Here is a 10,294-nt window from a genome sequence, read left to right on the forward strand (position 1 = left end):
AACAGGGATTTGGGCATTAGTATTCACCTTTCCAAGATCCAATGTATGATTTTGTCTTGGTGCATGACTTGTTACTTCAAAGCATTTTCCTTTTAGAATTTTTTTTGGTATCGGAGAGAATTAGCCTTTTGGTCTTCAACTATATATTTTTAGGTGAGAATATTTAGAACTCAAAAAAAATATTTTAAAGTACTTCAAAATAAACTAAAACTTAATGAAATTACCTCAATTGAATCCACTACTAAGTGCTTTGGCCAAGCAACTTGTGATCCAAGAGCATCTTTCAAAATTACCAGTTCATCGCGAACTGGTATAGGAAGAGCAACATGATCTTTACCTTCCAAAATCTTATCAAGTGATACGCGTGCGTTGTTTGGCCCTAAGGGAACATTGTGCAACTTAGTCTCTGGTCCAAGCTCCACGTAAACCTTACCCTTAACAACAATATTGGACTTGGAACCCACAGCCAAATTGCAACTCAGGTCCTAATTGTATACAAAGTTTTTAGTAATTAACAATATGGAAATAACGAAGTAGATTAGAAGACTGTGTGCTAATCACATTCAGAACCTATCTATTATATTAAGTAAAATGTGATATTGCAAGGATTGTGACAACGATACCTTTCCAAGAGGAAGATAGGATTTGGAAGTGGGGAATGACTTGTTCCCTTAGCATGTACCTTCCTAAAATCAGGTTCAGAGTTTGTTTCCAATAGACGACTCTTCTCTTCCTTGTTCTTCGGCTATATGTTAGAGAATATTTACAAAATAAAAACGAAATAGGAAACAAAAAACACCCAATTCTAAAGTAGTGTAAACAATATTTAAAAGCTTACTTTACGCTTGCTATGTGCACCACCTAAAGGGGGGATATGGTCTCTATTGTCACTTTTGTGGCTATTCGAAGCAATTTTTTCCGACGCAGGAGAAGTGAGACGATCATTAAATTTTGCTTCTAACTCCTTGTATTTATTCTTCAACTCTTTTATTTTTTTCCGTTCTTCCTTTCCCTTTTCTTCTGCCTTTTTTCTTTTTTGTTCTTCCTTTTTTCTTTTTTCCTCTTCCTCGCGAGATTTCGACTCCAATGCACGCACATGTTTCTTAGATCCACGCTTTATTAGGCGAAAGTACTGTGTGGGGGTGACTCCATCTCCTACGCCTCTAACACGACCACCGTGTTCCGGAGTACCCAACGCCAGAGTGAGTACGTCTTTAGTACCCTCAACCTCTAAAGTTCCTTCCTTGACCTGCGTTTGATAATCATCCTACAAGATAATGAGAGTGTGGATGTAGACTTATCAGTCACCCAAAACCACAGAAGCAGAAAACAGTGCAAGATTTGAATTAATAAGAGGGTTGGTCACAACCATAATCTACACCTTGTTTATTGTTTCCTTAGTATGATAAGCTAAGCAACATAATCCAATATAGAAAGTAAAACAATAGAAGCAAATCATCACCTTGGCACCTTTCTACTGCCTCTATATTGTAACCTTATTATTACTATTAATATAACATTCACACTATAATAGGAAGTATACTAGACTGAAACGTACTATTCTCTCTGCAACTTCCTTGGTAGCATCATTTGCATAGTTACCATCTTTGCCTTGGAGGGAAAGTTGCCACCCATAAGACTTGTCCTTTCCAATAAATGATGCGCCCTCCTCTTGTCTCTGTTTTAAAGTATATAGCATATCAAATAATAACAAATTAGAGGAATGCTATATTACATAAATAATAAAAAATTAAAGGAATGCTATATTACAAATCAAATAACAAATTAGAGGAATGCTATATACATTTACTTGCCTTTTTCTCCACGCGATTAGCAATACTCATCCTGCCTGTTCGGTGGTTAAACTTCTTTTGCTTTCGCCGCGTAGATTGCACTTCGCTAAGATTCTTACAAATTAAAAAATAAAAATAAAAATAAATACGTGTTATGTACTAGAGCTGTTTAAACCATTTCTTGAGATAATACTTTAGCTGGAAGTAGTTTTGAATGAGAAAAGCATTCCTATATATCCTTAAAGTGATTAACTCAATAAGATAACTCGTACGTCTATAGGAACAATTACTGATATGGGATTGTAAAATGGCAGTAGGTTATACACTCAGAAAACCTCAATATCCAGCAGACATCCCAGAAAACCTCAAGGTAATAGCATAGTGAGATACGTGAATGCGGTACAGATGCAAATAGAGAGAACAAGCATAACAGCCTAACGTGAATGCGGACGATAGCTTTCTTGTTCTCTCTCGTCCCCTAGTAGCTAGTTTTGAGTTCCCTTGAGTTCCCTTCCTCTAGTAGCTAGGCTGCTTCTAGTAGCTAGATTGTTGCAGTTTGGCAGTGCGGTGGGATTCTCAAGTATTCCCCTGTACTGGTACTCTTTCCCCGATCGAACAGGGGAGCAGGACCAACAATGCTTCTAGTAGCTAGGGACGATGTGATACTCAAGTATTCCCCTCATCCGTACTCTTTCCCGATCAAACAGGAGAGCAGGACCAGAATGCTTCTAGTAGCTAGGGACGATGTGATACTCAAGTATTCCCCTGTACTGGTACTCTTTCCCCGATCGAACAGGGGAGCAGGACCAGCAATGCTTCTAGTAGCTAGGGACGATGTGATACTTAAGTATTCCCCTGTACTGGTACTCTTTCCCGATCGAACAGGGGAGCAGGACCAGCAATGACAAATATGAAGATAGAGGGAAAGAGAACGGATCCCGCGCATATTAATAGCGTACACATAGCCAACTAGAGCAAAGTACTTAGCTGCTTTGTACTTCAGCTTCCATGCTTGCTTCTCATCTGTTGGAAGAGTACCGTCAATAAGGTACTGCTTCAGGGGGTCCATCCAGCTCGGCTGCTGCTTAGGCCGTTTGGGGCCACGGTCGACCCCGAGATCGATGCTAGGTAGCTCCTAATATTGGGGATACTCCGAGCTTCATTAGTTCCCAACATGGAGACCACATAGGCAAAGGCATCGGCGTGCCTATTATCAAGTCGAGGAAGCTATAATATCCTGAACTGTTGGAAGTGGGTAGAGAGGCCCTTGATCTGGTCAAGGTGGGTAGCCATTCGTTCATCCTTGTATCTGCCCCCAGTTTTGTTGACAATGAGCTGGGAGTCACTGAAGAAAGTTAGACTCGAGATGTTGAGCTCCCGAGCCATGTTAAGCCCAGAAGACTTTGTAATTACTCTGATCATGTGTGCCTAGAAGTAAGGCCTAAGCTTCTTAGCTGAGAACACTAATGCGAGGGATCTCTTTTCGATCTAGGAGTACCTCGTCTCTCTGCGTCGGCGAGTTAAATTTGACGGAAATACACCGGCTTCTATACTCACGTATTCAACTTCGGATGAGAACTGGAATATCCCCGAACTGTTGGAAGTGGGTAGAGAGGCCCTTGATCTGGTCAAGGTGGGTAGCCATTAAATGCGTCCTTGTATCTCGCCCCTAATTTTGTTGACAATGAGTGGGAGTCACCGAAGAAAGTTAGACTCGAGATGCCGAGCTCCCCGAGCCATGTTAAGCCCGTAAGACTTTGTAATTACTCGATCGTGTGTGCCTAGAAGTAAGGCCTAAGCTTCTTAGCTGAGAACACTAATGCGAGGGATCTCTTTTTGATCTAGGAGTACCTCGCCTCTGGCCGTCGGCGAGTTCGGCCGACGAAAGTACACCGCTTCTATACTCGTATTCAACTTCGGATGAGAACCGAAGTGATGGACCGGTTAGCGCGGACAAGTAAAGACCAAGGACTCAAGCTTTGCCATATCAGAGAATAATATACAAGGTATCATTCAAGTACAATTGAAAACCACCATGCTGCAGTGCATGCAAGGTTTTTGGGCATACGGACCTAAACTGCCCAAAAAAACCAAGTCCAGCAATGACTAGGAATAGAGTTTGGCTTAAAAAATAAAACAAAGTTGAAACTACAATCACAGTGTCGGGAGGAAAGGCTGAGAGGGAAAAACCAAATCTAGAAACATAATGCTTCTAATCCTTTTTGTCCAATCCAATTTTCTTTTTAAGGTGCCATTGATAGTACGAACTTTTCTTCTCGCTATGCATATAAAGCATATATAACCTATGAGTTCTGTTGCAGCTAGCTACTGGTTGATTGTGTCCAATGTTTCTTTTAGCTTGGTTCATGAAGTTCTAACCATGTTAAATTGTTAGTGTCTAAGAGTCTATCTCTAGAGATGATCATAATTAACCTTGACCTGTATCAAATTTCATCCACTTATGAAACCCACTGCTAGTCGACCATTTCATTTTGGCCTCATATTTTCATGCACTAGTAGTAACCCCTATTCAAGTATTCAACTAAAAAAATTCCAGCTGCAAACAAACACAAAAAATATCAGACTGCTGATGTTATTGGTTTCCATGCAAAAACAAGAAAAAAAGGTGGCAAATATCGTTGGGTATTTCGTTTCAGTCCTCCACTTACACAAGTTTCAATACTCCCTATTTTAACTTTTTTAAAATCAGTCGACCATTGAAGCTAGCTGCGCAAAAAAAGAGTTGAGTCATGTTGACAACACTAAGGAAGAGACAACGACTTTTAGAACAAACACCTGAAAGTTCTAAACAAATCAAACACAATAGCCATAAGGGACATCAATCTCAATCTACCAAAACATCCAATGATGCTTCTGGCCTTCTCGGTATACTTCCTAGTATAATGTGAATACAAACTCCCACAGAATTCTAATCATCTAGACATAGATTTAGTTATTAGAAATTTAGACGAATATCATTTTGTCACATTCTCGCACACAATTTCAGTCGCGCAGCCCTTGAACTCGGTAAGCATGATTAAACAATGGCAAACTTGAGCATGAATACAAAGGGCAGCAGCAGAGAAACTCGACTCGACAAGGAATACAAAGGGGCAGCGGCAATGCAATGAAGACGAACCGAAACCAAATGACAAATCTAAAGTAGAAGCATAGAGAGATAAAGCGAGACTTTTACTATTGCAGTATGAAGATAACAGGTTTAAACACTTAGTCATGCCAACTGATAACTCGGAAGGGGAAACTACAACAGCTACGGATGACATGTAACCAAGAACAGATGATGCAAGGGAATCCACCTTGAATCTTACAAGATAAATTCTCGCAAGCTCTCTTGTATGATCAACCCTACTGGAATCTCAAAAAAAAGGAAACCACAAATCAACAAAATCCACTCAAACTAAACTTGGCCTTCTGCCTTAAGTCCAACCTCCCCAGGCACAACCTCTTTGCTTGGAATCCACCAGTACATGGATACTAGCCTCTTTAGGACTTTCAAGAAACTAAGACAGGAAAACAATAGCTTGCATGCATGTACAAACAAAAGCAAAATAAAATTAAGAGAAATACGTACCAGAAATTCAGGTGTAAGTCTACTTTTTACAAAAGTATCCCAATCTTCTTGACTGATTACTTTTCTATACAACTTTGGTATTTTCTTGAGTCGCTTCGGTTTATTCTTAAAAGGTAAGATGTATCGTCTAGTAAGACGACACTTGAATGCTTTCCACAACCTGCCCATCGCACTTGTACGAATAGATCTTTCGTTTGTGTCCAACTTAAATTTTTCCTATTTGTAAGTAGCATATTAGTTAATCATGTAAACAAAATGAAATTAGCTTATAAAGCATTAGATTAATGTACCTTCAAAGAGATCCACAAATTTTTCTTCAATGTTGGTGATACATCTTTCCAATTAGTTATTGTAATCCTTACTCTTGCCCTCACCAAGTAGCCTCCATAACTACCGATGTCAGTTCCACCTTGACCAATTGGTTGCCTAGATTCATTATAAACAACTCCTTGATATTCACCCTTTTTCAATTTTTTAAATTTTACACATTTTGCCGCTCTTCTGACTTTCCTTTTTTTGCTTGAACCTTTTGCTACTACCTCGTCAACTTCCATATCTTTTGAGCCCGACCGCTTCTCTGAGTCTGAATGGTCTTCAAAGCCATCTTCCGAGTCTGAATGCCCTTGTGAACCATCTTTGGAGTTCAAATGTTCTTCTGAGCCATCTTCCGAGTCTGAATTCTCTTCAGAATCTGAATACTCTTGTGATTCTGAATGCTCTTCTGGATCCATGAGTATACCTATAAAGACCATTTTTGTTTTTGCAAGTTTTGTCAATATATATATATAAAGCTTCCATATATAAAGCCTCCACCAAGTAGAAGGTCTTTAATTGTTTAGAAATGTAAACATGCAAATGTAAACAACACTAGTCATCTCAGTTTAGTTGTAAGTTTAACACAAAAACTTGAAGCATTCTTAAAACCTGATAAAAAAAAAAAAAAAAAAAAAAAAAGAAAAGAAAAGTCCCATAATGACTAGTAAGAAGTCTTATTTAACTTAAAGAAAAACTCATTCGGGCTCGACCCAAATCCCTTCACAATTTTCATGAGCATAAGGCAATGGCAATTCATTAGCTAAATCAAAGGAGTCAATAGTTGGCAGCGCCTTGTCTGTAATGGAATCATCATCTAACCCAGCATCATTGTTCTTATTACGATAGTCTCTTTCAGGAGTTGCAAGGACAACTGACCATCCCAAATTTAGTTGGTCAGTCACATAAAAAACTTGCTTGGCTTGGGACGCTAAAATAAAAGGGTCGGACTTGTGGCTAACTTTACCAAGTTGCACATATGTGAAACCCAATTCATCAACCTTAATGCCTCTCTTGCTGTCAACCCAATCACACTTGAAAATAGGAATCTCGAAGGTCAAGTAATCCAACACCCATACTTCAGTAAGCACACCATAAAAGCACATATCCGAAACTACAGGATTCTTGTCCTTGGCACTAGAAATCTGCATTGTTGAGGCCACTACACTGACTCCACTGTTTTGGTTGACTAGTTTAGCTTCTCGCTCCTTTGTGTGATAGCGAAAACCCTTAACTTCATATCCGGAATATTTTAGCACATCTAGACTAGGTCCCATGGCCAAAAACTGCAACGTGTCGGAGACTTTGTTATTTGGTATGTCTTTCTCTTCCTCAACCTGGTTCTCAAACAATGTTAAGAACAGTGTTTTAATTTTTTAAGTAACAATGGAGTGTTAACAAAACATACCTTTTGGCGAAGCCAATTAATAAAGGTGCGATTATGCTCAGCTTTTATCCATTTTACACCCTTGCGATGATTTTGAAGCCTTAGGTAGTCCATATGCTCCCTTTTATGTTAAGAATTAAAAGAATACAAGTATTAACTACCAGCTCCCTTATGGAAACGTTGGAGATAAATATCTAGTTAAATTGAACTATTGTGCGTTTATCTACTTACTTTATATAAGGCTGAACTTCTTTCATGTTTTCCAACACATAAAGATGTGCTTGTTGCCAGGACTTCTCATCAACTTCAACAACATGCGAACCCCCAATCGGTTTTCCACTGCAAATTGTATCTCCATCTTCCAAATCATTGTCTGTCATGTTTCTTGTGGAAGGAACTCCAATTGCATCTACTTCACTCAAGAATTCAGCACAAAACTCAACAGCTTCTTCTGCAATATAATTCTCCGCCATACATCCTTCTGGACGGTTTCGATTCCTAACATATCCCTTTAACACCATCATGTACCTAGAAAGTTTTTAAAGCTTTAAACCTTTGATACGTGCATTGTGAGACATTTAATAAATAAATTAAAAAAATCATTCACTTACCTCTCAAAGGGATACATCCATCGGAAAAAAACTGGACCACATAGCTCGACCTCCCTTACAAGATGAACTGTCAAATGCACCATGATGTCGAAAAATGATGGTGGGAAAAACTTTTCTAACAAACACAAAGTTTCCACCAAATCTTTCTGAATATTATCCAATTTCGACACATCCACTATTTTTGTGCAAAGAGCATTAAAGAAGAAGCATAACCGAATAATGGTATACCTCACATGCTTTGGCAACACCGATCGTATCGCCACAGGAAGAAGTTGTTGCATTAGTCGGTGGCAATCATGAGATATAAGACCATATAATTTCAAATCTTTCATTGAAACACAAGATTTGAAATTAGAACAATATCCATCTGGGACCTTCAGTTCAAACAGTGTGTTACAAACTTCTTATTTCTCTTCTCTAGATAATGTATAACATGCTGGCGGTAGGTAGAATCTTGTCCTTCTCTTCTCTGGTGCTAGTTCTTCCCTTAAGTGCATCTCTACAAGGTCAAGTCGGCTTTGAAGTGAATCCTTTGTTTTCAATGGAATGTTAAGCAAAGTCCCAATGATGCTATCACACACATTTTTCTCAATATGCATGACATCCAAGTTATGTCTCAAAAGCAAATGTCTCGGTAAAGGCAACTCAAAAAAATATAGATCTCTTTTTCCAGCGACCTTCCTCATGATTTTTGTGTACACCATCATTTTTCCTCCGTTTTGGTGTTTCTGTATCCTTAGAACTTATTTGCTCCTTTCCCCTTTTTCTTTTCTTTGAATCTTTGGGCCTAATTCGCGCCTTCTCCTTCTTTGATTTTTTTGACTTTCTAGCACTTTCTAGTGACTTTCCCCATGAGTTTTTGAAATGCTCAACTTTTGAGAAGATTTGCACCCCGTTCAATGATTCTAGACTTGATCGCAGCTCTTGCTTACCATTAAATGGTCTTTTCTCCTTCCGGTACCGATGGTTTTCTGGAAGCCATCTCCTGTGCGCTTGGTATACATTCTTCTTGCCGTGTTTCAATCTAATAGAATCTGTATTTTCGCCGCATACTGGACAAGCAAGATACCCCTTGACAGTACAACCAGCTAAGTTTCCAAAGGCGGGAAAATCACTGATTGTCCATAATAGCACAGCCCTAAGTATAAAGGATTCTTGCTTATAGGCATCATATGCCTCAACACCGGGCTGCCATAACAACTGAAGATCTTCAATCAAAGGTGCAAGATAAACATCAATGTTGTTACCAGGTTGGTGCGGACCTGATATCAACAATGTTAACATTAAGAACTTTCTCTTCATGCACAGCCATGGTGGCAGGTTGTAAGTCGCAAATATAACAGGCCAACAACTATGCCTGCTGCTAAGAGAACTGTGTGGATTGAAGCCATCGGTTGAAAGTGCAAACCGAAGACTTCTCAAATCAACTGCAAACTCTAGCCAAGATTGATCGACGTGTCTCCATGCTTGGGAATCAGCTGGGTGACTCATTTGACCATCAACTACCTCTCTTTCATTCGCATGCCATACCAGATTCTTCGCCGTTTCAACAGATTGAAACATTTTTTTAAGTTTAGGGATTATTGGGAAATACCATAGTACTTTTGCTGGAACACTATAATTTTGGCCAGGATTATTCTTTTTCACCTTATACCTTGACGCTCCACATGTAGGACAAGTAGTTCTATCCTTGTTTATTAAACCTCTATAGAGAATACAATCATTGGGACATGCGTGAATCTTCTCATGTTTTATTCCAAAAACAGACAAAGTTTCCTTCGCCTCTCTCATGGTCAAAGACAGCTCATTGCAATCTGGGAGCATATCCTTAAACAGAGCCAACACCATAGAGAAGCTTTTATTAGACCACCCACTCATTGCCTTCACATTGAAAAGCTTAACTAGAGATGATAACTTGGTGTATTTTTTACACCCATCGTACAAAGGTAAATCAGCTTCTTCAATCAGTTCACAAAGTTTTTCAGGGTTCCCCATGAAAGTCTCCTGAGTGGCCTCAAACATTTTTGCGATGTTTGTGGCCTCATCTAGTCCACCCTCATCAAAACCTTCCTCTGACTCCCTACTCGATGTTGACTCCTTTGGAGCATCTTCCCCATGCCACACCCATGTGCAATACGTCTGTTCAATCCTTTTCGTTCTCAGATGACGTCCCACCTCCACTATATCAAATTCGTACATATTCCCACATTCAATGCATGGACAGGGTATACAATTCTTACGTTTTCCATTATCAAAAGCAAATGTAAGAAACTGTTTAACGCCTTCTACATATTCAGTAGAAAATATATCTCTCGACATCCATGACTTGTCCATCTCAGACTACCAAAACAAAATACGATAAGTCCTTATAAATTCGACAAACAAGAAAAAAATACTGAAAATAGACTTAACTAAAAAAAAAATATAGTCTAGTTTAAAATGAAAAAACAAAAAATCATGTTAGATAACCATTTGTGAAACCCTGTATAGCCCCTAAAGTAAACCTTCTTTTCATAAACAAAAAAAAAAAAACACTAACGACCACCTCAAATCAGGAATAAAACACAAATTGTAAAAAAAAAAATCAAATCAAATGAAA

The 10,294-nt window shown here is 38.8% G+C and overlaps 1 protein-coding gene across 1 annotated transcript; it reads right to left on the minus strand.

Annotated features, from left to right (window-relative positions):
• Positions 1-6,395: 6,395 nt before the first annotated feature.
• Positions 6,396-10,029, minus strand: LOC147499084 (uncharacterized). The gene is given in 5 exon segments (XM_086563410.1): positions 6,396-7,034; positions 7,106-7,205; positions 7,316-7,612; positions 7,696-8,372; positions 8,587-10,029. Coding segments are annotated over 5 exon segments (3,156 nt in total).
• Positions 10,030-10,294: the final 265 nt, after the last annotated feature.

This window comes from Coptis chinensis, chromosome 5, assembly GCF_015680905.1.
Source record: "Coptis chinensis isolate HL-2020 chromosome 5, ASM1568090v1, whole genome shotgun sequence".
In the NCBI taxonomy this organism is placed as follows: domain Eukaryota; kingdom Viridiplantae; phylum Streptophyta; class Magnoliopsida; order Ranunculales; family Ranunculaceae; genus Coptis; species Coptis chinensis.